This window comes from Mustela erminea, chromosome 10 (assembly GCF_009829155.1).
Source record: "Mustela erminea isolate mMusErm1 chromosome 10, mMusErm1.Pri, whole genome shotgun sequence".
NCBI lineage: Eukaryota > Metazoa > Chordata > Mammalia > Carnivora > Mustelidae > Mustela > Mustela erminea.
Genome location: NC_045623.1, coordinates 105664674 through 105691778, shown reverse-complemented (window position 1 = coordinate 105691778; position 27105 = coordinate 105664674). Strand labels below are relative to the sequence as shown.

General features: G+C 62.8%; 2 protein-coding genes across 9 annotated transcripts in view; one reads left to right on the top strand and one right to left on the bottom strand.

Annotated features, from left to right (window-relative positions):
* PLEKHG5 (pleckstrin homology and RhoGEF domain containing G5) overlaps window positions 1-18056 on the bottom strand; it is a 25707-nt gene extending 7651 nt beyond the window's left edge. For 2 of the 7 annotated variants that reach the window (XM_032301439.1, XM_032301440.1), the window contains exons 1-6: window positions 13339-13464; window positions 2546-2678; window positions 1528-1630; window positions 1111-1168; window positions 667-758; window positions 59-195 (exon numbers count right to left, since the gene is read on the bottom strand). In XM_032301439.1, the coding sequence (XP_032157330.1) occupies window positions 59-195; window positions 667-758; window positions 1111-1168; window positions 1528-1630; window positions 2546-2588 (433 nt within the window). In that variant the 5' untranslated portion in view covers window positions 2589-2678; window positions 13339-13464. Of the gene's footprint in view, window positions 1-58; window positions 196-666; window positions 759-1110; window positions 1169-1527; window positions 1631-2545; window positions 2679-7861; window positions 8070-11928; window positions 12100-13338; window positions 13465-16953; window positions 17031-17897 lie in introns of those variants that run through there. The other 5 variants (XM_032301443.1, XM_032301445.1, XM_032301444.1 and 2 more) reach the window with 5 other exon arrangements.
* LOC116566852 lies at window positions 16137-27105 on the top strand. 2 transcript variants are annotated; one of them, XM_032301448.1, is made up of 2 exons: window positions 16137-16147; window positions 21426-27105. In XM_032301448.1, exon 2 carries the CDS (start codon window positions 25187-25189, stop codon window positions 26249-26251), a length of 1065 nt encoding a protein of 354 aa, XP_032157339.1. In that variant the 5' UTR covers window positions 16137-16147; window positions 21426-25186; the 3' UTR covers window positions 26252-27105. Both variants share the same exon structure in this region, with proteins under 2 accessions (XP_032157339.1, XP_032157340.1).

Below are 27105 nucleotides of genomic sequence, written 5' to 3'. Positions count from 1 at the left end.
GTCTCCAGGGGGCCCCAGCCTGGGCCCAGCCACCCTGCCTGCCAGGGTCACCACTCACCTTTGACCCGCAGGTAGTGTCCCCCGAAGCGGTAGGCCTCAAAGGTGAGGGACAGGGGTGTGTTGGACTGGTCCAGGTAGATATCCACTTTACCCAGGGCTACGCCCTTCCTTTCAAACACCGGCAGCAGCACCTCCCTGCCCCAGGATGGGAGGGGTACGGGTTAGGGGGCAGGCAGAAGGACCCCCTACCCTGGGCACAGCTCCAGCTCCACCCCACCTTACCGATGATGAAGGGAGACACCCACAGAGGATCATACAGAGGCACCAAGACATACAGGTGTGCATGCACGCACACACACACACACGCACACAACTGCCAACAGAGGGTCACACACTCCTCCAAGTGTCTCCACACAAGCCAGCATGCCCACGCCCTCACACTTGCGGGTCTGCACACCAGGGCAGATGCTGTCACGTGCCGGGCCATATCCAGGAACTAGGCCACGCGCACATGTGTTGGGATACACGGGGGGGGGGGCTCTGCCCAGAGGTGGGAGCCCTGCTCACTCACAGGCCACCACACACACATACACCATTAGGCCTTTGAGAAGCCATACCTACCCTCCCCCGCCCCACTCCCTCTGCCTTGGCCCCACCAAGCCCTACCCCAACGACTTTTTCTTCATGGCTGGAACGATCTCTGTCTCAATGTCCACATTCAGGTCAAATTTCAGGGTGAAGCACTCCTTGCTTGGGTCCTGAAAGGGCACGGGTCTCTTCATTTCGGTGCCCCTTGTCTCTGAACCTCCTCCCAGGGTCCAGGATGGAAACCCCAGCATGGGAGTGAATGCAAGGATCTCCCCAGCCTGCCTTGGTCCCTGTATCCCTCTCACCCAAGGGAGGAGTTCCTGTAGCATCTGGCTCCTGGCTAAGGTGGGCAGTACTGCGCTGCAGGGCACAGTGGTGGGGGAGGGGGACCCACTCACTCCAGACCCCATCCCCGGTCCTGGAGGTCAGAGCAGACAAGCCCAGCCTTGGGGATGGAAAGGGACGGGCCCAGGAAGGGCAGGGGCTGGCAGAAGCCCCCTTGACAGCCTGGGGACTCCTTACATCTGTGTGTCTCCTTCTTGCCTTCTTGGAGAGTTTCAGGCCTGTGCTCTTCCGGTCACTGCAGAACAGGGGGCAGAGGTCAGAGGGCATGGCCAGGCCCTCACCAGGGTGGGATGTGAATGGGCCCTAGCTGGCCGCGCACTCCTTGCTCACCCCAGGGGTGACAGATAACTCAGGTGTGCTCAGGCAGCCCAAGGCCCACAGGGTCTTTGCGCCCTCTTGTGGCCAAACGCAGGAGCCACACCCAGTGGTACCCAGTCCCGCTGAGTCCTAGCCCTGGAGCTGGAGGCGGGCCCAGGCTGGACAGCCTCCTCCAGGAATCAGGACGTCCATGGTGGCAGGGAGGGGGCTCCAGTCAGACCTTCGGAAGCCTCTGGTCTTGGATCTCAGATCAGAGTGTCTGCTCTGCCCACCTACCCTTTGCCGTCCACAGAGCTTTCCTCTTCCTCCTCCAAGTCTACCGCAGGGCTGGTGCGCGGGGGGCACGACCGGGTAGACACGTTCCGGGCCAGGACAGAGCCTTTGGAGTAAAGTGAGAGGAAAGGTCATGCCTCCTCCCTCTCTGGCCCCGTTTTCATCCCACTACCAGCCCTGGGCTCCCCCTTCCCCGGAGGAGCGAGCGCCCTGCAGGTCTGTGAGGACGGGAAGGGGCTCTGTCATTGCTTCTTATCTCCATTGCTAGACTCAAAAAGACACAGGGACCCTGGGATGACACCCCAGGCGATGCCCCGCCTTCAGTACAAACCCACCTGTGGCCTCAGTTTACCCTTCTATAAAATAAAATAGGGATGAGGAAATCCTGCCTCTGGGATTGTTGCAGGAAGGGACTGACATCTACAGCTGTTCCCCGGGGCCTCCTCTCCCCACCACCGTGACAACACCCAAGGTCCCGGGGGCTCGGCAGAGGCGGGGAGTCTTTTCATCCCTCTGACCTGCTATAAGGGGAGACAGGTCTGGCATTTCTGGCCAGGCAGCCGATGGCCAGCAGGGCCCGGGCCAGGTCCCTACGCAGCAGGAGGGGTTTCTTGTTCCCGTGACCTGCCAGCCCCACCCTCCACCACTCTGCTCGCCGTGGCCTGGCCGAGGGATCTGCCCAGCAGTCCCCAGCCCTAAGGACAAGAAGAAAGGGGACTCTTCCAGGACGGCCCGGGGGCAAGCTGGAGGAGGAGCTCCTGGAGACGCAGACCCACAACCTGATAGAGACAGGCCTGCTCTTGAGATGGGGCACTGTCCCCGGACTTCTCTTATTAAAACACTGGGAGCAGAAAAGGGGACGTAACATTCTTGGGTTTCACTGTTTTCGGTCACAGCTCCGGTCCTCGTGACGGCCCTGTTGCCACGCTGACAGTTACCAAGACGCCGTGCCCCTAGACAGGGAATTTGCTGCTTCTCTGGGAACTCGAAGGGACAGGCTGGGGCCCCTCCCCACGCTCACCTTGCGGGGGCAGGTCAAAGCGGACGTGCCCATCATAATGCATGATGCTGTGGAACTTGCTGTCACAGGCCTCACAGAGGTTGAGGGGTCCCCGGCGGTGCAGCTGCTGGCACTCAGCGTGGTGGCATACCTTTTGGGGAAGGGGGATGGTGGCAGGGAGGGCTCCCGGCGGGCACAGCGGCAGCGGGCACCGCGGCGGCCCGGACCACTGCAGGCCACAGGCCCAGGCTCCTGGTAGCTCCCAAGGCTGCTCGTTTCTCAGCCATCCATTCCGCACGGGGGGCCTCGTGCTCCTTAATTCACTCCGTGGACAGTCCCCCAGCCCCACTATGTGTCCACTGTGAGGAATCCGCCGAGAAAAGCAGATCCCTGCCCTCGAAGAACAAAGTGTGGAGGGGAAACTTCCAAGGAGGAACCATGAGGCCGTTGCTACCAGGGCCTCTTCCTGGGGTTCAGGAAGGAAGGGCACCCCAAAATGCTCATGGGTGACATCTGGTTTGGCCAGCTCTGTGTCAGAACCGGCAAAGCCCTTCCCGTCCGCCCCTCACCACCAGCCCCTCTGCCCTAAGTTCTGTGACGTGCCTGGCCCCTGCATGCAACCTCGCATGGGGTGAAGGGGGTGATGCCGGAGTCCAGAAAGGCACTGGCATCCGGTGCTAAGGCAGTGCTTCCCCCCCACCCCCCTCCGGGTATTTACCGTATTTACTCTGTCACCCTATGTTCTCCCCCATCCCTGGGGAGGGCTGCCATGCCTCGTCCTCTGCCCTCTGGCTCCCACAGCTCACCTCCAGCCCACTCTGCTTCCCACTTTCCTTATTCCCCACCAGGTCCACCCACCTGCCCCACACTGTGGGGGGGCTTCACCCTGCTCCAATCCAGCCGGCCCGCCAGGGAGAGCCGCCCAGCTGCCGGGTGTGGAGCTGCGCGCCGCCCTCCCTCCCCTACACCATCAGGCTCCCTATCCTGTGGCTCACAGGCCCTGTTCTCCGCCTTTCAGTGAAGACCCTTTCAGTGAGACCCCATGAAACAGGTCTCCATCCTGACCACTTCCCCGTTTTCCCTCCCAGTACTCATTAACGTGTCTTCCCTGACTTTCCATTTTTAAGTATTTCAGACTTACAGAGAATTGTAAGAACGGTACAGTGACCTCCACACGCCCCTCTAGCTTCCCCAGTCGTGAGCATTTGTCGCACTGTGCTCCCCTCCCATTCCCCCCTCCCCAGGTGTGGAAGAGCACGGCCATTCTCCTACAAAACCGCAGTACAACTGTCACGGTCGGGAAACTGATCACGGATATATGACCCGGTCCGTGGTCTAAGTTTGCATCTGCCCATCTGTCTGAACCACGGCCTTTACGGATGTGTTTTCCCACACAGGAGCCTGTTCAAGATTCACACACACTCTCAGCCGCGTCTGTTTATTCCCTCAGGGACGAGTTTTCCACATGTGTCTGTTGTTTTCTTGTTTTCTTTCAGGACATCGATACTTTTGAAGCATTCAAGCCAGTGGTCTGGCAGAAAGCCCCTCCGCGGGGATCCTTCCGGAGGACCTCAGGTGGTTTCAGGCCGAGCATCTGGGCAGGGACATGAGAGAGTGGACAGCAACCCCCTCCATGCGGCCGGCTGCCGGGTCACCTGGGGACCCCCTGTACTGTGTAAAGATCCTTTTTCTCTTTGGGATGAGTAAGTAGCCCGTGGGGGGTACTCTGAGATACCGGAGCCCCAGCCACTCCAGGGTCCTCACACCCACTGGTGATGTCCACCTAAACCGAACAGGACTACAATGGTTGCAAAGATTTTTCTACCTTAGAAAATCTTCTCTTCTCTCTCAGACCCTCTCCCCTCGTTTCCCCGTCCATCCCCCAACTCCCTCCTCTTGGGCCCCCAGCCACCTCGTGTTTCTAAGTCCACCCACGGGACGTAGCCCTTGGCACAGGGGGGTCTCGCTCACACCATCTCGTCCTCCGTGGTTCCCCAAGCCCCACGCTCTGCTGTCCCCCCGTAGCTCTCAGCACCCCCTTGTCCACTTCCTGCTTTGGGGGGGCATGGGGCTGAGCAGCAGTCCCCCAGAAAGACGGGTCAAGTCCTCACGCCCAGGACTTCAGAGGATGGCTTTATTTGGAAATAGGGTCCCTGCAGATGTGAGCAGTGAAGACGAGGTCATGCTGGGCTCTAACAATCCTCCGAGCAGGGTCCCTACCAGATGAGGAGGGACAGAGACAAGGACACACGGGCAGATGATGACGACACCGCTACATTGTGTGGGTCTCTGTATGAGGCTCAGCTTCCGCCCACCCGGGGGGTGCTCCGTGTTATGGCGGCCCCCGGAGAAACAGATCCATTAGGCCAAAATCCTTGGGGTCACTCTGATCTCTGTCACACCTCAGCCTGGGCCAGAATGCTGGTGGCCCTCCCTTCAAGCCGCCCACGCCCCCTGGCCCACTGCTGCCCCCTGGCCTCCATCAGGGTCACCGCTCACCCCACCCACAACAATGACCTCATCACTGGTCTCCCTGTTTCCACCCTTGCCCTCAATCATTTGCTCGCCACGAGCCGCCCAAGCAGCCCCTCCGCCCCCTCAGTGGCTTCCCGTCTCCCTGCAGGAAAAGCCAGAGTCCTGTGCGGTGACCGTGGGGGCCTCGTGCCCTGTCCTGCCATCCAGGCTCCCTCCGCGCCACCCACCACCCCCGTCGTGCCCCTGTGCTTCAGAAGCCCCACATCTGCTGCTCCCTCGGCCTGGAATGCTCTTCCCCTGACACGGAAGTGACAGACCTTTACTCTAAAATCACTGTCCCTTCACACTCCCCGTCCCCTCGGAGGCCGGTCTGCCAGGGAGCAGCCTGCCTGTCCTCTCTGCTCCCTCCACACCTCGCCGGCCCCGAGGACGGCGATGTTAGTCTGCCCCACTCACTGCCCTATCTCCAGTCCTGGCTGCTCAGAGAATACTTGCTTAATTCAGTAAGTAGGGCGATGGAGGGTCGCGGGAGGGCTCTGGGCTGGGGAGAACCCGATCAGAGATTTCCAAGGTGACAGGATGAGGACAGATGGCCTCGAGACAGCAGAGGAAGGAGTCAAAGAGAAAGAAGAAGGTGGCTGAAAAGTGTGATCTAGACTTATAACCTGATCACTATGTGCCTGGGGGCTGTGCTAAAGGCCCCTCGCCCCAGAAGGTAGAAGCTGTGACAGCCCCTATCTTACAGAAGAGGAAAGTGAGACTCGGGAGGTTTTCAAGTAACTTGTTGAAGGTCCCCAGCCAGTGGAGCCGGGACCCGAAGCCAGTGCCGTGAAGCTCCAGCTCCTAGATACCCAGCACGGTAATGCGTAGCTGAGAAGGGAGACAGGAGCAGGGGAGGCTGGCCCCGGGGCAGCCTGGGGAGAGGGGGCAGCGGCTATAGAGATCAGAGGGAAGCAAGCATAGTTTGAGGCTCACTGTTTGGCTCCTGTGGCCCCTCAATCATCCATTAGACCGAAAAATAAAAATCCAAACCCCCAAAACCATGGGCACGAAAATGACAACAAGCAGGGGGCTGACTGGGCCCTGGGCAGGTGGCTGTGGACACGATGGCCCAGACTCCTGATGGCAGCCTGAGCGCCAGGTGCCCCCCACTGCCACACCCTCCTCAAATGGTCTTCCAGTGTGTTCCTGGGGCTTTGGGCAGCCTGTGAGTTGTGCCCTTCAGCCAGAGCCATTGTTTCTATTCTCATTTTATCTACTCCAAAAGAGCATGAAAACTGCTATCCTCAGCCACAGCTCTGCCTGCCTGCACCATGCGTCCCTGGGGCGCTGCAGACAGAGCGAGCACTGGCTGTGCGGCTTCTGGAACCCCCCCTCCAAAAGCTGCAAGCTTCTCCTCTTGACAATGAATCTAGGGAAAGTGCCGACCCCACTTCAGCCCCTTCTCTGCAGGAGCCCCAGTCTGCCAGCTAGACAGCCGTCCCCCAGCCTTGCAGGCAGCCTGGCACAGGTACCCCCCACTTCCAGGCCTCTTGTGATTTCCCTGACAGCTTCATTTTGCTGGTACCAGACTTGGAACAGAGGGGTGGGGCTGCTGACCTTCGGGTCACCCAGGCCCTAGTCGCACAGTGGGGGGTGACATGCCAGGACCCATGCTAGGTTGGAAGGGTCCCGCAGTGGGCCTCTGGGACCTTCCAGCCCAAGTCCCTGGTTCCCTGCCACAAGCCTATCTTTAAACCAATCTAATATATAGACCATCGATTTTCACACGAGAATTCACTCCTGACAGCAGATTCAGCATTCAACAACTATTTATTGAGCACCTACTGTGTGCCCACCCTGTGAAGGTACTTGTCTCCCTTGACACACTGGGGAATGCTCATTTCCTGCCACTCCGGAGGGCGCTGGGGAGTCTCACCACAGCTCCTATTACTACTAACATAATATTGTTACCACGGCTACTACTGCTGGTGGTGATGATGGGAGCCTGTGCCCGGCCTGTGGCTGACGGCCTCTGCTCCCAGCCTCCCAGCAGCGCCCGCACTCAGGGACAGCAGGACATGTGAGGGGAGGCCCCGGATCTGAACCAGGTAGGTGTTTCTTCACTTAACTCAACAGATCTGTTGACAATAAACTTCCAGGAACCCCCACCCCCACCCCAAGAATCACGAGCCTACCTGGGAGCTCAGGCTGGGCTGGGCGCAGCCCTGGTGCTCCTGAGTCTCATCCCCACCCCTTCTCATACCTCCATCCCCAGACGGCGGAGTCTCCACAGCTCCCTTCAGGAACCAGGGTCTAAAGCAGGGCAGTCCCTTCCCAAAGCCAGACTCTTGGACCTTCTCTCAGACCAAGGTGCCTACTCTCCACCTTGGCTTCCCTCTGAGGGCAGGAGCACCTCTGCCCATGGGGGAGGGGCATGGGGGGGAGTTCCCAGGGCTCAACCCAAAGAGAAGAGCCCCCTGGACCAACAGGCCAGATCACTCAGGACCTCCAAAGGCAGCGGATGGACCCCAACTTTACAAATAACAGAAGGGGCCCTTCCGGGAGCATGGTCAAGGCTGCCCCCCAATGGGGATGGGGTCAGAATTCTGACCAGAAGTCAGAATTCCCCACACACACTAGGGCTGGGGCCAGAGGCGGGAGCAGGGGGCTGTGGGCAGGGCCCGGACAGAGGAAGGGAAGCGGGGGGCGCTCCGGCGCAGGGCCTGGGACCCGCAGGTGTGTCCGGAGGCAGCCCCAGACACAAAAGGCTCAGCGCTGGCCGGCCCCGCCGCCGCCCGGGCCCCTCGGCGCGGGGTGGGGAAGCATCCCGTGGGGCGGGCAGCCGCGCGCCCCCCCGCCCCGCCCCCCGGCGCCCCGTACCTGGCCTTCACCGTCGCGGGCGTGACCCCCCGCCCGGCAGGGCAGCTCGGGGCCCGGCCTGGAGGCCGCGCGGCGCCCGGAGACGCCGGGGCCCGTCCCCATGGCGGCCGGAGGAAGCGGCGGTCTGCGCCGCCCGCCGGACAAAGCGCGGGCCTCCGTTTCCTGCCATTGTGCGGCCGCGCCCGCCCCCGGGGCCGAGCGCGCCGGGACCCCGGGGCCCCCGCCTGCCTGGTCCCCGCCCGCCTGCGCCACGCCGGGGCGGCTCCGCGGCGCCCCCAGCCCCGCCCCCGGGGCGCTCCCCGCAACCCCTCGCTGTCCCCCGCCTCCACTGCGAAGCCCAGACCCCAGCCCAGCCCCGCGGGCGCCCGGCCCTGCTCTGCCCTCCTCCCCACCCCCAACGCCAACGTCTGGGGCGCAAAGACCCCTCCCTGCAGTCCCGGAGACCCCTCCTCTGAGTCTCAGGTCCCGGCCCCCCGCCCCACTCCCTCACCCAAGGGAGCTCCCGAACGCTGCGGCATAAGGGGGGGGCAGGCCTGGGGCACAGTCCCACCCGTGTCCTCGACCCCGCTCTGTGTCCTGTCCCAGGGACGCCTGTCTCTGCTCTGACCTCCAGCTGTGCGGACCGCCCCTCCGGCGCTCAGAGGCCCTCCTGAGGGCCACCCTAGCGCCCGCCCGCAGTCCTGAGTCCTGAGCCTGCGACACCCTGCTCCCACTGCCCTGCGGTGGTGCCCAGGAACGGGGGCGCCCGGCCACCGGGGACGACAGGATGAGGCAGCGGGCGATAGGCAGGCATGTTGGTGGAAAGGGCGGAGAGGGGAGTCCTTTGGGAACCCCGGAGTTGAGTGAGAAGGAGCGTCAGGAAAACCCCGAAACCCACTGGGCTTTCTCCCAGATTGCGAATCTTCGCAGCTCCAGGCTGGGTCCCTACCGCCTGCCCCACCCCCGGGGGGGGGGGGGGGGCCGCACTCATGGAAACCTGAGAGGGGAGGATTAGGGAATGGGTGTCCCCGCTGTAGGGTGGGGTAAGGTGAGGGTGGGGTCCCCACTGTAGCTTGTCAAAGAGTTTTTCCACTCATTCCCAAGAGGTGGGGGCAGGCGCTACTATCCCCACTCACTGCTGGGGGCAAAGGGACATAAAAGGCCACAGGCAGGACTGAAACCCAGACTTCTGACCCCATCTCAGTACCTATGAGGCTGGGGCGGGGGTGGGGGTGGGGATGATATCATCAGACCCCCATCCCCACCCCCGCCCAACCCCTAGACAGCTCCTTCTCCTTCTGGAGCGGTGGGGAACCCAGGCGGGGTCTCTGTAGGCAGCAAGGGTTTCACTCCAGCCCGCAGGTTTCAAGGGCCGCCTCCACTCTCAAAGCCCAAGCCGTCCCTGTCCACACCACAGGCAAATCTTCTGAACACTAAAACCTGATCATGTCACTCCCCACTGAAAACTCTCCAATGGCTTAGAATAAAATCCTGCCATGCCTGGCTCCCACCTCCCCCCTGCAAGGTCCCTTGCAGTGGTCTCCAAGCTGGCCTTGTCTCCACGGCTGCGACTCACCAAGCTCAGCGCCTGTACCTTGGACTTCTCAGACCCCCACTTCAATGCCACCTCGTCAGTGAGGCCTGTACCTCCTCTCAGAATGAGTAGCCCCTGCATCCCTCATTCTCAATCCTCTAAAGAATTATTTCCTCCTAAGCATCCAAAACTACCTGAACTTGTTTTACTTCTTTGGTCACTTCTCGATTATCACTCCTCCGTGCTAGAATGTCCTCTCCAGAGGTCAGGGGCCTTAGCTGTCTGGGCCACACTCATCGTTCACACTGAGAACAGGTCTGGCCCATGGCAGGTGCTCAGTGAGACTAGATGAGAAAAGACAGAGGAAGGCAGAGGAAGGGTCTTCGTGCCAGAGTGGGCCATGGGGGCAGGGAAGGTCTCGGCCTGGATGTCCCTTCCTGCTGCTGATGGTCAACAGTTAGCCGTCCTAACCGTCTAACCACAGGTTCTCTTCTGCCTCCTAGCATCCGCGACCTTGGGCCTGACGGCCTGGCCAGCACAGTTGCTACCACAGATCTCTGTCCTCATGGCCCCACAGCACTGACAGCTGAGTGCCAGGCCTGTGTCAGGGGTTTGGGGCACCAGAGGTCACCCAAGTGACCAGGCCCAGGCCTTCCCCAAGTCATGCCGCTGCTGAAGCACGCTCCAGGCAAGGCAGAGGGCTGCTCCTTTGAGGACCAGGGCCCTAATGCCCCAGGGCCAAGGACTGCAGAGCAAAGGGAAGAAAGGAGCCCCCAGCCCTTGCACCGGGGTAGGGGGAAGGCCCCAGTAATCTCCTGGGTCCCCACCTCCTCTGTGGCAGGGAGCTGAAATAGCCCATGCGCAGGACAAAGAGGTCCCAGCCCCTGTCTCCCTGGGGAGGGGGCCCCTCTTCAGCCCAGCCCCAGCTCCAGGCTCATGAGTCAGGGCTGGCTTGTTGAAACTGATACCCAGAAACCAGATGCTGGGCTGATGAATAATGGAGTCTCCAAGGCAGGAGCCCCCTTTCATTCCCCCCAGCACCATCTCCCCAACCCCAGCAAAGCAGAGGATGGTGGGAGTCGAGCCCCACAACAGGTTGGGGATCGGCCTGGTCTTTGGTGGGACAGAGGAATTCCTAGTCCAGGAGCGACCATAGGTCTGGGTCCAGCTCATGCTCTGCTCATAGCTGACCAGCTTGGATGGAGCGTCTTGGCTAGAGGGACAGGACTGCCCAGAAGCTCCTGATCCCGGGCTAAGCTCCCCTGGGAGCTGACTGGCCCCCAAGGCCCCATGTGGCACCTTGGAAATCCAGGGGCGGAGGCTGCAGGTTTCAGCAGGCTGGCCAGGGTGGGGCTAGCTCTGCCAGGAGGCTCTCCTAGTTCCAAACAGCCCACCAAGCCCCTCCCTTCCCCCCAGGCCTGGGCCTCACTCCCTTGGATTCTGGGGCCCACCTGGAGGCAGAGCCTGCTTTAAGGCCCTGCCCTGTGCTGAGCAGATGGCAGGGGTGTAGAGAACCTCTCTGCGGGCCAGGCTAACTATACAGGCCCCAGAAGTCAGTAAGGCCCTTTCCCGCCCCATTATCCCAGGGAGCGGTCCAGCTGGGACCCAGCGCTAAGGAGGGAGGTAGAGGCTGTGGTCAGTGGACTTCACCTCACGCCCTGTCCCAGCACAAATGTGCCAGATCCTGGAGTCCAAGATCCTAGGCCTGAAGCCAGTGCCTTCTCCTGACCTCTCTCTCTAGTGAACGAGAAGGCTCCTTGGGAGGGCCTGAGGGAGGAGGCGCAGGCCTGGGCTGCAGAAGACCTGCTTCTGGGCTCCACCTACCCCCGCCCTCATCCACCTGTGCAAAGAGGGCATTGGGCAGTTCTTTAGAATATTCTACCTAGGGATGGCCCCTGGGCCCTAATGTGTGCCTGGACCCTGGCCAAGGGACAGAAAATAGTAAAATCCTCCTAGAGCCCCGCAAACCTGAGGAAGGTTCCTTCGGAATTTGTAGGACCCAGGGCCCCCTCTGCCTCCATTTCCGCGTCTTTGATCAAGGCCAGCCAGGGCCTCTCCAGGTTCTTGGGTCCTCTCCCTCTCCCCTCCCCCAAGCGGGTCCTGACCAGGCCAGGCCTCCCGACGCTCAGGCTCGCGCGCCCCCTGCCGGCCTCGAGATGACTTTCCGCCTGGGACAAACTCCCCGACGCCCAGCTCCCGCAGGGTCGCGGAAGCCTCCCAGCACCCCGCGCCGAGGCCCCTCCGGAATCTTCTCGCCCTGCCAATAATCCTCGCACCGGGGCTGGGGCCCTATAAGCTTCTCACGGCCACAGCGCCGAGCCAACCCCACCCTAGAGTCCCAGGGGCGGGGGCGGGAGCTTGAGCCCATTCCACCCTCAAGTAAATGGAGGCAGAGCCACTGGAGCCCATCGATACCGCCCCCCGCAGCCCTAGGACTGCGTGGGACCCTCTACTCCCATTTCTGTCCACTAATTCGGGGGCAGTTTTGGAGCCCAGACCCACAGCCGTCCCGATCCCAGCCCCGTCTCGTCCCCAGCTACCCCGTGAGACTCACCTTAGGGACATGGGTCTCCTCCCCTGTGGCTGGGGCTCTGGCCAAGGCTGCCAAAGCCTGGGTGCGGGGAGGGAATGGGGGAGCCCGCGCGGAGCCGGGGGCACCCGAGCCGCGGGGCGGGCTCAGTCGGCGCAGCGCCGGCGTGGGGCGCGGGACGTAGGGGAATTACGGTAGGCCGGCGCGGGCGCTACCACCTGGGCGGGCCGGGACGTACCAACGGAGCGCCCGGCGGGCGAGGGGGGGGCGCTGGGAGCCGGGGGAGGGCGGGCGCTGGAGCCCGCGGCCCTGGGGACGGCCGGAAGGGCGGCTGGCGCTTGGGGGTCATCTAGGGACCGGGGGGTAGGGACTGTCACTGGCCCCGAGGGCGCTGGCCCTTTCCAGGCGTGCGGAAAGTTCGAAGTCCCCAGGCCTTAATGACCCTGGCGCCGGAGCCACGGGCCCGCCTATCTCGGCGCCCCTCTTTCCCCCTGGCCCAGGCCGGGCATGGCTGAAAACGGGGCCGCTCCGCCGTTCGGCGCTCCCCGGTTCTCGCTCTGCCGGCCGCCCAAGTCCAGAGTAACTCTGCCCTCTGCACAGGGGGTGCGGGGAGTGCACGGGACACAAGCGGCTCGCTGGAGGAGTGAGGCAGCCGGCCCCAAGCACACCTCCCGCCTTCGCCTTCCCTAATTATGACCACGGGGTGAGGTGGGTGGGGCGGGCATGGCCCCTAGGGCCTGGGGCTGATCTGGGGCTCAGGCCCACCTGCATTTTCCCAAATCTAGATGCCCCTCGCCAGGCCCGGGCCTGGGGGCTGCCGGTTCTCCCTCCTGGCAGGCGCTGCCCTCTTTGGCAGTGCTGACCTCCCTGGGGCTGGGTCACTCCAGGACAGCTCATCTTGTCTATAGCCCATGTGGGGGTCCCTCTGTCCTTGCCTCCGGGGCCAGGCACCCCATGCCCTCAGCTGCTCCCCCAGGGAATGAATTCGCCAAAGCCCAGGAGTTTCTCCTTGCTTCTCTGGTCCGGCCACTCCCCCAAGCTGCAGACTGGACTGCCACCTGTGTACAGCTGACCAGCGTCTGAAAGTCACCCCCAGAAATCCCCAGACTCTGGCCACTCTCAAGGACACCCTGGCCTCCCACCTTTCACCCCCAAAGCCTTGCCCAGGAGAATAGGTGACTCCCTCTCCCATTATTCACCACATCCTGCCCATTCTTTCCCCACAAGGATCCCAGATCCACCCCTTCCTCTGCCCTGTGTCCACTGGTCTTCATTTGGCCGCCCCTCCCTAGCACCCCTCCTCCTGACTCATCCCTGCCACCGCACAGCCTACTGTGAAGCTGGAAGGGAACGCCACTGTCTCTGCTTGAATACCTCTAGAATGGAGTGCTCACAAACACCAAATCTGAGTGAGAATTTTAAATTTACCTTAAAAAAAAGGAATGGGGTGATCACAGCCTGTACACTGGGGTGAGCCTCCCCCTCTGCCAGGACCCTTGGAGCCCGGCGGAAAAATTCACCTCCCTTTCCTCCTGACGGATCCTTAGAAACAGGGAGGCTCTGGGGACAGACAGATCTGGTGTGAGTCCAGACCTGACCGTGGCAAGTCATTTAACTCCCTTCTTCGTGGTGTCCTGTCAGGAAGGTGAAGACGGGGAGATGGGGTGGTCCCTACTGCAGAGGGTGGGTGTGAGGACAAGAAAATTTCCTGCGGGGACGCAGGAATGAAGGGCGGCTGCTAGGATCGTTACCTTTTAGGATGATACCCTGAGGCTCCCATCTCCAGGATAAACCAGTTCCCTCCAGTGTCACGTGCCAGTGTCCCTTGGGCCTGTGTCAGCCCTCCTCCAGGTCCCCTGGCGCCCTGCGGTGCCCTGCACAGACTGCGACCAGAGCACCTGCCTCAAGGGGGCCCCTCCAGTAGCTGGGAAGCCAAGACCCCATCTGTCCTGTGATCTCTCTGCAGGAGGGCTGGGTACCCACTGTCATCGCCTGGCCCTCCACAAGAGAGGAAGATAATACTTCCTTCATCTCCCTCCTTTCCGAGACTCCAAGCTCCACCTGCCCTGGGAACAGAACCAGACACGCCATAAACCTTTGCCATGCGGGGTGGGGCTCGGTGGGGTCTGGGATGGAACCCGGGGAGCCCTCAGGTCTCAGGAAGGGGAGGAGGGCACAGTCTCAGCTGAGGGGTTTCTCTTCCCCTCCAGGGTACGTGCACGGCCAGCGTTCTCCTGAACACCTCCATCATTCCACACTCCACGCGAAGCACGGCACGTCTGAGCCCCGTGTTCATCCTTCCCGCAACCCGAGAAGCCTCAGCTTTCGATGAAGAAACTGAAGTCAGAGACGTGTCGTGATTTGCCCGGTGCTGCACAGCTGGGAAGGAGTGGGCTTTGGCCCCCGAGTTCACAGGGGTGGGCTACTCTCTACACCTTCACCCTGAGGAGGGGCAGGGATACAACTTCTCTCCTGTGGTCTCCGAAGCTCTGACCTTAGGGTGCTCCCTGTCCAGTTCTGCCTCCCCCTGCCATTCCCTGGCCCGGCTCCCTCCTTAGAACCCCAGCATGCCTCCCTGCTCACTCACCTTCCTACCCCTCAACACCTCCTCATTCCTCGGGACGCCAGCAGCCTCCTCCAGGAGCCTGTCTCCCAGAACGAACTCCAGGGGTGGGGGGGAACCCCAGCACCCATGAGAGGCTAACACAAAGCCTGGGGACCAGTTGGGCAAACCCACGTCCTGACTTCTCCCCTCCTCCCAGCGGAGCTAGGATGTCGGCTCCCGGAGGCCCTGGGCCTAGAACGGGGCCTGGCATAGCAGATGCGTTCGGTGAACGCACAAATGACATCATCTCCTTTGCAAAGCTAGTCATATCCTGCTAGCCTTCGGAGCCTCGGCTGGGGAGGAGCGAGACCGAGGCTCTGGATTCCCCTCCAGACCCAGCTCTGCTCATCAGGCTGCGCAAGGTGGGCGAGGTCTCTCCTCTCCGGGCCCGTTTTCATCGAGTCGAGGGAGAATAAGGCTTTCCTCCTGAGGTCTCTGTGGGCTCAGGGAGACAAGCAGGAGGGCCTAACGCCCCACCTGGTGCACAAGCCTGATTGGTCAGTGGTGGTGATTCTCACCATCAAGGACAGTCTTTGCTCCTCTTCCTCACCGAAGCAGGATGTCAATCGCCCTCTCTCTTCTCACTGTCTGCTCCAGCCAACTTGACCCCTTACAAGACAAGCCTCCTGCCCCGTATTTCCCGCCCTCTCCTGTGTCTGCGGCAGCCCCCCCTTCCTGGGCCAGTCCTGTCTGCTGCTCGGCCTCTCCCTATTTTCTCCTCCACTGGAGGCCACCTTCTCCAAGACGTCTGCCCTCACTGGCCCCCCACGCCTCTGATCACTCAGCATCCCTGTCCCCAAAGTGAGTCTGCGCCACTGGTCCTAACAGGGGTCCCCCTGGGGACAGGAGTCGGGACTTTCCCCCTGCAGGCTGCATGACCCTCTGGCCAATGTCAGCCACACTGAGTTCCAGGCAGGCCAGGGCTGGGCTGGAGCTAGGACCTAGAGGCCATGGAAGGCCCACACTCGCTGAGACCTGGTCGCCACTCGGAGGCCTCCCCTCTGCACAGTCAGGAACCTCCCACCCTTGCCCCTGTCTGTGGCGGCTCGGGCGCCTGGCCCAGGAGCAGCTGCCTGCAGGAAGGGCCCCTGGTAGGATGTACTTTGGGGGCTGCTGAGGCCGGTGTGTTGCCAGGAGCCCCCATCTGGGAGAGAGGCAACCAGCCAACACCAGAGCCCCAGTGCCAGGCACCAGCCGAGCCAGCACGTTGTGTCTGACATCACAGCCACCCCCTTGCCTGGTGACCACGGCAACTGAAAGCCTCCCCCTCCTGTCCCCACCCCCAGAACAGTCCTCCATGTTCCTTCTAACCTGGTCTTCCTGTACAGAATGTATGAGCATGTGTCTGGGCAGAGGGGGGAGGTAGGGGAGCTGGGCGGTGGGAGGGTGGCATTTTTAATTTCCTGCAGCTGGCAGAGCTGAGCTGCAGGGCGGTTCGGAACACAGGCTCTGCCATGACACAGATCTGGGCTCTGGGTTCCAATCCCAGCTCCACCACATCCCAGCCATGTGTCCTTGGGTGAGCCACTAGCTCCCTGAGCCTCAGTTTCTTCATCTGTAAAGGAGAATAATGACAGGACGCACCTCCGAAGGCCAGAAGGAGGAGACAGGGGGCCCTCCGCTCCCAGGCCGGACCCAGTAAGTGCTGAAGGTTTTCATCGTGGTCACTCAAATGCATGCTGGAAGAGGCCAAACTTGGGTTCAAGCCCTGGCTTGGTCTCTCATGAGCTGTGGGGCCTCAGCCAAGTCACAGGACCTCTCTGAACCTTGGTCTCTTCTTCTGGAAACCGGGGCACCCAGGCCTTCCCAGCAGAGCTGCCACCAGCAGCACATAGGGACAGAGAGCACGGGGCACCGAGCCTGGCGCGTTATGGGTAGAATCGCCCAGCAATATTTATCATCCTCACTCTCCTTCTGCCCTGCTCCCGGCTCCCAAGTCCTGGCTCTTCAGGACCGGTTGTCCCTTCTTCCCTTTGTCATTCCACAGCACAGTCACTCTCACCCACTACCCTAAGTGTCCCCAGTCCATGCCCAGGCCTGACTAGTGGCCCAGTGCTGTAGGGAGGGTGCCAACTGAGCACTGGAGCGAAACCTCCGGCTGGGGGCGGCCCTTCCCTTCCTGGGTCTCAGCTTCCTTTCCCTGACACGGGGCCACAGCTCCCATGGCCTCAGCATGGCTGCAAGGGCTGCAGGGCAGGAAAGGGCTCTGGGGCACCCCTGCTCCCCCGGCTAGCAGAAGGCCCCTCCATTTTGCTGTTTCTGAGCCAAGGGCAGGCCCTCTGCCTCCTAAACCAGGGCCCTACCCACCCGTGAACCCAGAGGACACCGTGGCTGGGCCAGCTGCACCTTTGCCAGCGCCCTGTGGGTATCCATGCCTGGAGAGAGAGAGGGTCAGAGCGCTGTCCCCTCTGCTCCCGGCAACCCAGGCCCTCCAGCCTCCCTACCTTGGCCGCACGCCCCTTGTCCATGCAGTCTGGGTTCTGACAGCGCAGTCCTCTCTCCTCCGCCAGGCTCTGGTCGTCTGCAGAGGAGAGAAGCAGTGGTTATCTGTCGGGTGGGGCCCAGGGAAGCTGCGCCCCAGGCCGGGGGCACCCAGGCGGCCCTGGGGCCCCCCGGTGGCCTCCAGACTACAGGATGGGTGGAGCGGTCTCCTCAATCCTCCCTTCAAAGGAGGTCAGTGTCCCTTTCTCTTTTAAATGCCAACTTATCTGCACGGGAATCTGTTTGCAGAGTCCTTTTCTTGTTGCAGTTCCCCAGGGAAATTATCCAGATTCCACGGGGAGAAAACGTCTTTGGAAATAAGCGGCTCCCTCCCTCTGTCCCACTAGTGGGGGGCGGGGGTAGCTCAGTGACCTTGCGGGGCTCCAGACTTCCTGGGGGATCCCCGTAGGGCTGCCGGTCCGAGATCCCTTCTCACCCCTGCCCTCCACATCTCAGCCTCTGTGGACGCACTCCTCCTCAAAGGGCCGGGGTGTCCCCTTTCCCCACGGTCCATCTTTGACCCGGAATTTGGCCCCCTCCTAGCTGCCCCTCTTCCCAGGGGCTGGGGCGCAGCAGCGGAGGGGGCAGGGAAGGGGCAGAGAGGCTGCCCGCCCCAGCCAGCCTGCAGGGCTAGGGAAAGGGGTGCTGCTGAAGCGGGCCCCAACATGGGGGCAGAGTTTGGACCCCCACCGCCCCGATTTCGACACCGGCGTCCACCTCCCACCTTGAGCGGGCCTTCCCCAGAGCGGGGTAAGGAGCGCGCTCTGGCTCCCCACGGCTCCCCGCGCCCGCCCCGCCGGCCCGCCGGCAGCGGCGCCCCCCGCCCGCGCCCCTCCTCGAGCCGGCGCGGAGGCAGCCCGACCGGCAGGCCTGCTCCGCGGGGCCGGCCGGGGGCCCCCGCACTCACCCATGGAGGAAGCGCCGAGCGGCCGGGGACGCGGGTGGGGCGGGGGGCGCCACGGGCCGGCCGGCGGGGCGGGCGACGGCGGCGGGGGACGGGCGCCAGTCGGGTGCCGGGGGACAGGCCGGAGCGCCGCAGCCGCGGGACCCTCTGCGGCCGGAGGCGGGGCGGGGCAGGTGGGCGGCGGGAGGAGCCCGGCGGGAGGCCCCGCCTATTGGGGGCTGGACTCCGCGGCCCGGCCCGCCCCCCGCCGCCCGCGCCCCGCCCCTCCGCCCGCGCCCCGTGCCCCGCCCCCCGCGCCCGGGACCCGCAGACTCGCCCTCCGCGCCCTGCCGCGCGGAGCCCGCACCCTGCCTCGCGGGGCGACCCCCGGCGCCCTCAGCCTCCCACACACCTCGAATGGAAACACCCCGGGTGGTCGGGAGACGGTCTCCATCCCTGGGCACGCGGGGATAAAGGCGTTTTCGGCAACTTTGCTCTCGCCCCGGGTCCGAGAGGTACCTTGTAAGTGGGAACGGTGCCTCCCTGTAGGTCGGAGCGCAGGTCAGGACCGCTCTGTGGCCCCTCGTCTTCCTCCCCCAGCAGAGGACCCCCGTTTGGAAATGCTGTCGTGGTTGGGGGTGGGGCTGCATAGGTGGGAGTGGGCTTGGTAGCCGCGGCTGTTTGGTTGGTTCGCATTTGGAAAACTTTAGGGAAGTATAAGTATGTACAGAAAAGTGCAGCTGTCAGGAGTGCGTAACTCAGTAAATTTTCACAAAACCTATTTTCACAAGATAACCAGCTCCCAGATCAAGAAGCAGAGCATCGCCAGGCCCCCTGCAGAAGCCCCCTCCTGGGGGCTGCCAGCCACTCCCACGAGGGGCAGAGACTTGCTGACCTCTAACCGCATCGATTAGTTATGCCTGGTCTTGTAGTTTATGTAAATGGCGTCACGCGGCAATCGGACAGCATTTTAATGGTTACAAAACACTTTGCACTGCAGAAATGGAGCCTGGGGAGGCGGCCAGGGCTCCCCCGAGGGACTGAGAGTGCTCCCAAGCCTGCTTAGACCCCATCCCATAGGCAGGTTACTGCCAGGAGACCCTGGGTAGACCCCTCTCCAAAGGTTCCCTGCCCTTCCCCAGGGCTGCTCCCTCCACCCCCCACACCCCCCTCCCGCCCCTTGCAGGTGGCAGTTCTGCATGCAGTGGGGAGGGGGCTCTCCTTGAAGAGCATCTGCCCTGGGAGCTTAAATGGTGTCAAGCCTGTGGGGCTCAGGGAAGCAGTGGTCCAGCGGGCGTCTGTCTCCTGGTGCCTGTGGACCTGGGGCTTCTGAGGAGGGCCGCCTGCCTGCCTCAGGGCGCTCAGGCCAGTCCTGCCCAGCTCCGTTCACAGAAGCACAGGTTCCTGTTTCCCTGTCGGAAGCCCTTGGGGCCTCAGCGGTCCAAGGGCAGTAAGGTCTGTCCCTGGGGCCAGTATGGGCCTGTCCCTCGGGTCGGGGGTCCCCAGAGCCCTGCCCAGTCTGCCTGAACGCCCATAGTACCTCCTTTGTCGTCTGGGTTTCCATGTGGACCTGGACCCCTCACCTGTATTGGGAGTGCATTTCCAGACAAGGTCTGCTGCCAGCTCCAGGTCCTTGGGCTCTCCCAACTCTGGGCATGGGGTCAGGTTCTCACACCCTTTGCCTCAAGACTTCTGGGTTCTCGCTCTAAATTCTGAGGGCTCCGGGCTATTTCCTCCACCACAGCGTTCTGGAGCTGCCTTCCCAGCTGTCTGTATCCTGCTATGAGAGCTCCAGGCCACAGCCTCTGCAGGGCCTGCTCCCTCTGCAGCAGCCAGAGCATTGTTGGCTTGTGGTTCCGGAGTCCTTTGTCCTGCTTTTTCCGGCAGCTGGGGTTCTACCTGGCTGGGCTCTCTGGCCTCGGACCCCCCAGTTTCAGCTTCCTGAAGATGTTCGATCTGCTTTCGAGACCCCCTCTCTGGTCTGCTTGACCCTCACTCACCCCGGGTCTAGCTTTCTCTGTGCTAAAGCTGTAACTTTCTGGGGCCTGTGGGTGTGGTTCTTTCTCCTAGAGACTCCAGACACAGGAAGATCAGTGAGGGTCCCCTGAGAGGGAATTCTGGGGGCTGGGGTGGCTTTGAGTATAGGTCCTTCCCTGCCACGGGCCATCATGATCTCTTCTCCAGGCAAGCGCCCCTCAGTTACAGCCTGTGGGAAGGGTGGGCCTGGTCCGGGGGAATGGTACCCTGGGCATAGATTATTGGGCCAGAGGTGGCCACCTGGCCCAGCCCATTCAATGAGATTTGCTTTCTTGAGAATTTGAATTGAGACAGGCAACACCTGTGGGGCCCTGCGATCATGGAAAGTCAGTCTGAGCCCACAGAGCCCCGTGATTGTTGAAGACCAAGAATGAGGGGATGCCAGAGCAGAGAGGGAGGGGGAAAGTGGTTCTGTGACTATGGGACAACTCGTGGGGGGGGTCTCCACTGCCTGCCCTTGGCTTCCCCCGGGGTCCCCGCTCTCTGGTACCCGTCCGACTTGAGTCATCCCGAGTGGGTGTGTACCTGCAAATCCCAAGGCCAACTTCAGGCAGACCAGGAGCCCTGAACTTGTCCCCCATGTCCATGATGCCAGGGGCTGCCTCCCTGTGGTCTGAGACAGGCCCACTGCCCTCCTAGCTCCTCCAGCTCCCCCCATTGTAGAAAGCCAGGGCCCCTGGGGCTGGTAGACAAGCCGACCGCCGGCGCCCGCCACCCCCACCCCGCTCCTGTCTTAGTCATGGGATGCTGCTCTTGCTTCTCTCCCAACACGATCTCTACCACAACTGGCCGACAGGGCGCCTGGGCAGAAGCCGGCCGGCACACATGTTTTGTTTGGCCAAGCACAGCGCTTCAAAAGAATTTGAATCGGTTGCCAACTTTGAAAAGTCAGATTTCACATAAAAATCCAGATTTCTGGCTTCCACGGACAAACCAGAGAAGGCAGGCAGCTCCGGACCCATATTCCGGATGGCTCCAGTTCCCAAGCTGTGTGTGCCCTTGGCGGCCCCCCACCCCACAGTCCCCACCACGGCCTGTCACCTCACCAGGAGGGAGCTGAGCTTCTACCCCAACGCAGCCCTCCCTGGGCCTGTTCCTCTACCCCCTGCCACATCCTCACCTCACAGCCTCCTAACATCCGGATCCCACCATCCTGTGCTCCCCATGCCACAGCTTAGGGAAGAGCATCTGGTACGCAGCTCTGGCCTGGTCAGGACTCTCTGCTTCCCAGACCTGGTCCAGCCCCCTGCAGTGTGATCTAACCCCAGGTGGCAGCCATGTCCCCTGGGGCTCCCGGGCCCCTACAATGAGGCTAGTCCAAACCCAGGTGTGCGGTGCGTGTGAGATACACCGATCCCAAACGCTCTGTGGGGGAAAAGAACTTAAAACCTCCTTGACGGTTTTCCCTGTTGATGACGCGTGGGGGTGGGGATGTTTGGAATGCATTGCGTTGAAGGCAAAGGTTATTCAAATGCATTTCATTGGCTGGTTTTTAATCTTTGTTTTGTTTTTTAGGTGGCTACTAGGAAACATTACGGACCGAGGTTTTAGTGGATAGCTCTGTTCTAATCGACGGAGAGGGAGGGGTCTTCATTTGCCAGGTGTACAAACGAGGCTCAGAAGACTGGGGGACTTGCCTGAGGTGACTGACGCAGGTGTGTGAGGGACAGCTCCAAGTCTGTGCTCCTAACCTTTGGGCAACACTGCCCCGGGGTGCCCCCACGGCACCTGACACACAGAATTCAACCCCCCCCCCCCCGTTGTCAAGGAAGTGCCCCCCTTCTCTGCCGCCCACCCCTGCCCTGCCCTCCGCTGACACAGGGTACAAGAAACCACCTCTGTTTTCACTCCTCAGGAACCCCTCACTGCGAGCTCCCTTCAGTGAACGCTTCTGCCCTGAGGAGGCAGAGCCTCTCCTGCCCACCACCTCCCAAACCCAGGCCCGGCCACGCAAAGGCTGCCCCTCCCAGGAAGCAGCTGTGGCCTTAAATGCCCGCTTGCACGCAGACCCAGCCCTCCCAGGAGCCTGTCCTTGTTTGGGCAACCGCCACCAGCTGCGTACGGCCCCCCAACCAGGGTAGCCCATGGAAGGGGTCTGGCCCAAACCTGGCCTAGAGCCAGAGGGCATGGCCAGGACAAATGACTGCGGGCCCCAGGAGCCGCTTGCCCCTCCCTACCCTGGACACTGGTCAGAGCACCACAGGTGGCCTGGGAAAGAAACGTGGTCCCCTTCCCAAAGCCCCATGAAACATCTTGGGGTGCGGTGGCCAAGCGGGGACCCAGCTGGAGCAGGGAGCGTGGACTGTGGCCTCGGATACTGGCCCTGCCCGAGGCCCAGAACCGTCCCTGGCATCCTATTCCAGGGCCTGGAAACCCCAACCACTACCCTGCCCGGCCCACACTCCTCAGGCTCTGTCCGAAGGGGTGGGAGGCACATTCAGAATTCCTTTCTGGGGCCAGAGAAACTATCTGGACAGAACATGCAGGCCTGGAGCCAGCCGGCCACTTCCTCTGGCTGGGGCTGCTATGGGCACCTGCCCGTTTGCCCACCACGTGCTTCCTCCCAAGGCTCCTTGGAGGACCCGAGAGTGACTGCGGACAAACAGGAGCCGGGCTGCCCAGGCGGGTTCAAGATGCCCACCCAGGACGGTCCCTCTCCATGTGCGAGGCCTGCCCCCGTCACAGGACTGACAGGCTCTCTACCCACCCTGCTGGGCCCAGGCCAGGGGACAGAGCCCACACAGACAGCTGCATGCCCGCTCCCCCACCCAGCGTGTCTCAGCTCACTCCGATGCCTGCACACGCGCTGCCAAGAACCCACTGTGTGCCGGGGCCTCGCTCCCAGCCAGGGTGCAGAGCCCCTGGGGATGCTGCGGGCAGGCCTTGTGTGGGGGTGGGAGGGGTGTATGTGGGTGCCCCCACTCCGAAACCTGCTTCTAGTGTCAAGGGGACACCAAGAATCATCCCTGCCTCAAAGGGGAGGCCTGAAGATGCCTTTCTAAAGCCTGGGCGCCTGGCAAGTCCCCTCTACACGTTCGCTGTGGGGCCTCCAAGCTGGAAAAGGACGGTCAGAGCAGCGGGCGGCTGCGTCCTGGAGGCAGGGGCGACAGGGGAAGGCAGGGGGTGGGGGGGCTCCACAGACCGTGCCCCAGAGCCACGCAGGCCGGTGAGGGCATCCCAGGCACAGGTCCCAGCAGCGGCCAAGCTGGGGCTCCTCGGATGACCCAGACCGAGAGCAAAGAGGAGGGGGGGACGCGGTCCCTACGGGGCCTCCCTGGCTTGCGGCTGGGACAGTCGAAATGACCTCAGGCAAATCTCTGGCCCTGTGGGGACCTCTGCCACCTTCCCTGCCTCAGGGGTACAGGTGAAGCCGCATCAGCAGCCGGGACACCCACAGCCTCTCCCCTCGGACACCCTCCCCCCAGCCCACCTTCTGGTTCCAGAACAGGGCCTGGCTGAAGGAAGAGGGGAACTTCCCCAGCAGCGGGCCGGCCAGCACACCGGCCAGCCCTGGCCATTGTGTTCCCTCCGCCGCTGCTCCACACCCTTGCCCAGCAGCCCAGGCCCCTCCTTACGCCATCCTGTGGACTCGGCCGGCTGCACACACCTGAAGGTGCCCAGTGCTCCTAAGGTCCAGGTGGGCACTGTGCCTGCCCCTCCCCTCTAAGCAGCCACATCTCCCCGTCCACTTTGTCTGGTGGGATTGGAAGCAGGAGGGACGCTGATGACACCTGGGACATCTGTCGCTGATGCCTGCCCAGCGCTCCCCTTGCCCACTGGTGCAGGAACAGGTCCGAGAAGACCCACGCCGGGCTGGGAAGCTGCGCTCGGGAGAGGGGCCACGCCTCTGGGCCCATGGCCTGGGGAGGCCAGCGCCTGGGGCCCAAGATGAGGCAAAGAGCAGAGCAGAGGCCCAACTTTTGCAGGCCACACCGGACAGTCTGGGGTCGCCAGCCGGAGGCTGCGTGTTCTGCTGGACCTCCGATTAGCTGAGCTCTGATAACATCACGACGACGACGACAGCAGGCAACGGTGCCCCGATCTGGGCCACACAGCGCTGGGAGTACTTACTCCACATGGGTCACCCCTCCGGCACCCCACGGCCCTCCTGATGTCATCACCCCATTTATAGGGTTCTCTTCAGCTCTGACGTCTGAGAAGGGAAAGGGCTGCTTGGGCACCTGGACTCAGCGCCCCCCACCACCTGTCCTGCCTCTTGAGACCCTCTGTCTTCTCTGTGCTGCTGTTCCTCATCCGTGTGGGGTAACAGGAGACATGACCCATGCCCTGGGGCCCTGGACGCAAACATTCCAGAAAGTTGCATCCCGCTGCCTTGCCTTGATCTTGGAGGCAGGGGACAGACGGAGAGCCCAGCTCGACGGCCAGCCCCGTCCGTGCTGTCCTCTGCTCCCGCTGCCCTGCTCCAAGCCCAGGCCGGGGGACCCACACTGCCGGGCCAGCCCTTGCCTCTCCTCTGGTCCCCAGGGTCCCCGGGCCCCTGTCCTCTACCAACAGCAGTGCTCGGAGGGGCCCTGGCCTCCGCAGCACCACTGAGTACAGGACCAGCGGAAACACACGCAGGGTGAGGGGGTGGCCAGTGGCCCAGGCGTCGGAGCCTGACAAAAGCCCTCCTGGGGAAGTGGGCCCGCACCTACCCCCGAGGTCCTCGATGATGTCCAGGCTGGAGCTCCAGGAGAAGCGCTCCACGGCCCCCAGCTCCAGCTCGGCCAGGGCGCCGGGCAGGGCCTCCAGCTGGTAGGCGCCACGCTTCCTCCAGTAGAGAAACATGTTGAGGCCCGAGGGGGCCTCCCCGCCAGGCCCCTGCGTTCAGAGCCTGGGCGGCCCCGGGGACCTGGGTCCCCGAGGCCCGGACACAGCGGGTACAAGGGCTGTGGAGGTGCTGCAGGGACCCCAGGGCTGGCCTCAGGCCGGCAGGCACGGCCCTCCCCTGGGAGGGGAGCATTCTGGGAGCATCTGGGGGCCTTGGAGCTGACCAATGGCCGGGGCCCCGGCCCCACACAAAGCGCCTTTCTTCCCCTCCTACAGACATTTTACAAATTTCAACTTCCCGGCCCCCTCGGAGCCCCCACCAAGGGGATGGGCAGGCCGTCTGGGGACGGCTGAGGCCCGGAAAAGAGTGCAATTGTTCCGTGGTCTCTTTGCTAAGATAAATTTCCAGAGGAGAAAAATGTGCTGCCCCAGGAGCAATTCCAGCCCCCCACCCCTGAACTCGGACCCCAGCCCCCAGCCCTAGCCGGGCCCCGGAGGATTTCTCAATGAGGAGTGGAAGCACCCATGGGGGTGCCATCAGAGGGCTCCCGGAGCTGTTCCAGCTGCCTGACTGGGTCCCCTCCCCAGGAAGCCCAAGGCACGTCCCAGCTCCACGAAGCAAAGGCCTGGAGGTGGTGTCCGGGGTTGAGGGGGAGGGAGCTGCGGGCCAAGCCAAGCCAGGAGCGAGGCCCAAAATCTGCCCTCGGGGCTCTCTCCAAAGGCCTCTCCCCTCCCTGGGCTGGCCACAGTTCACCAGGCTACCCGCCCACCCCTGTCGCCCTCCTGGGACTGGGTGTCTGTCCCCCATACTAAGGGCAGCACAATGCACGGAGCTGGGGTCAGGCCAAACCCAGGAAGGAGGCTTCCGTGTCAGCGCGAAGCTGTACCGCCCCTGCACAGCTGGGCTCAAGGGTGGGTGGGCCAAGGAGGTGGGGGGAGGCGGGGGGGCGTTAGGGGACACGGAGCCGCACACAAGGAAAACAGCGAGCAGGGTAAAAACCCAGCTACACAGCAGACCAATGTCCCCGGCCCGTTCATTCGGAGCCTGTAAAACCTGCACATTGTCACCTGGGTCGAAAAGGGACATGGAAGCCCATGGTCGCCCTCCTGGGGAGAGACCTCTGCCCTCACTCCAGGAAAGCGGGGCCTGCCTGGTCGTTTCGGTTCTCCCCACAGAGGTGGGATTAAAAGTCCACGGCCCAGAGGAGGAGACTGGGAATCAGCGAACAGAACTTGGATTTGAACCCACATGGGAGAGAAGTCAGGTAGTCAGAGCGCAGCGTCTTGGAAATCCCGACAGGAGGCGGACGGCCAGCGTGCCGGGCCTCCTAGGCAGGAGCAGCCGAGCCAGGCCTCCCCGGTCTGAGCCTGCCATGGCTCCCCCGGCTGTCAGGGCTGCCAAGGAGGTGGCCTGCGCGGGGCAGGGGAGGGGGTGCCGAGCTGGGGCACAGCTGGCGGGCTCCCCACCCCAACCAGACGGCTGGCAACAGAGAGGCACAAGTCTCAGGCAGGGGGAGCTGGCAGCAGAGGCTCTGCTTTTGGGGGGGTCCCTCCAGGGCTGTGTCTGGTGAGAGGGTGGCAGGGGTGGCCATCCAGGCGGTCTGCACACCCCCAGCTGAGGGTTGAGGTGCCAAGAGGCGGCTCCAGTAATTCAAGCCATATGCTTGCCTGCCTGCCCACCCTTCTCCCCCACCGGCAAGGGGCCAGCAACAGACAAACAGGGCCCCTTGGTCATCGATCACCGGCACCCACGGGGCCCCGGTGCACAGGAGGTGGGGGGCACCCCAGCTCGGGCTGACGAGCAAGTGGCCTGCATCAGGAGTCAGATCAGGCTCAGGGGTGTGAAATGGTCTGTCCCCGGCTGCCACCACAGCAGAGGTCCGGGCTGCAGAGTGGGGGGGCTGGTCCCAGAGCCCTCAGAGCCCCCAGACCCTTCTGCGTCCACGCCTGGCAGGGGCCACACTTGGTTATGGGTTCACAAGCAGCCCTGCCTGTCAGGGGGTTGGATTTCTTCTGACCCTCAGCTCTCGGTGAGCTCAAGGAGTCCCCACTCCCCGCACGCCTCCCCTACAGAGGCCCCACCGGGGACGGGGGCTGCTTGCCTTGGCCCCTGATGCTGCAGAGAAGTTGGGCCTCACTCTCCCGCTGTTCAGGACACATTCAGCCTCATCCTCCAGGTTTTCTCTGTCCCCAGATGTGTCCCCTGCTTCCCACCTCCCTGCCGTGGCTTCTGCCGCTGAGCCCTGCTGCTGGGTGTCCTCTCTGGTGCCTTTGGGGGAGTCGCGCACACTCCTCCTGTCCAGGCCAGAGGACCCCACCCCCAGCTTGCCTCCATCCTCCTGGAGCAGGGATGCGTGAGGGAGCCCCAGGCTGCGAGAGGCCCCCAGAGTGCTCCCGGCGCTGCACCAGCCCCCACCTCTGAGAG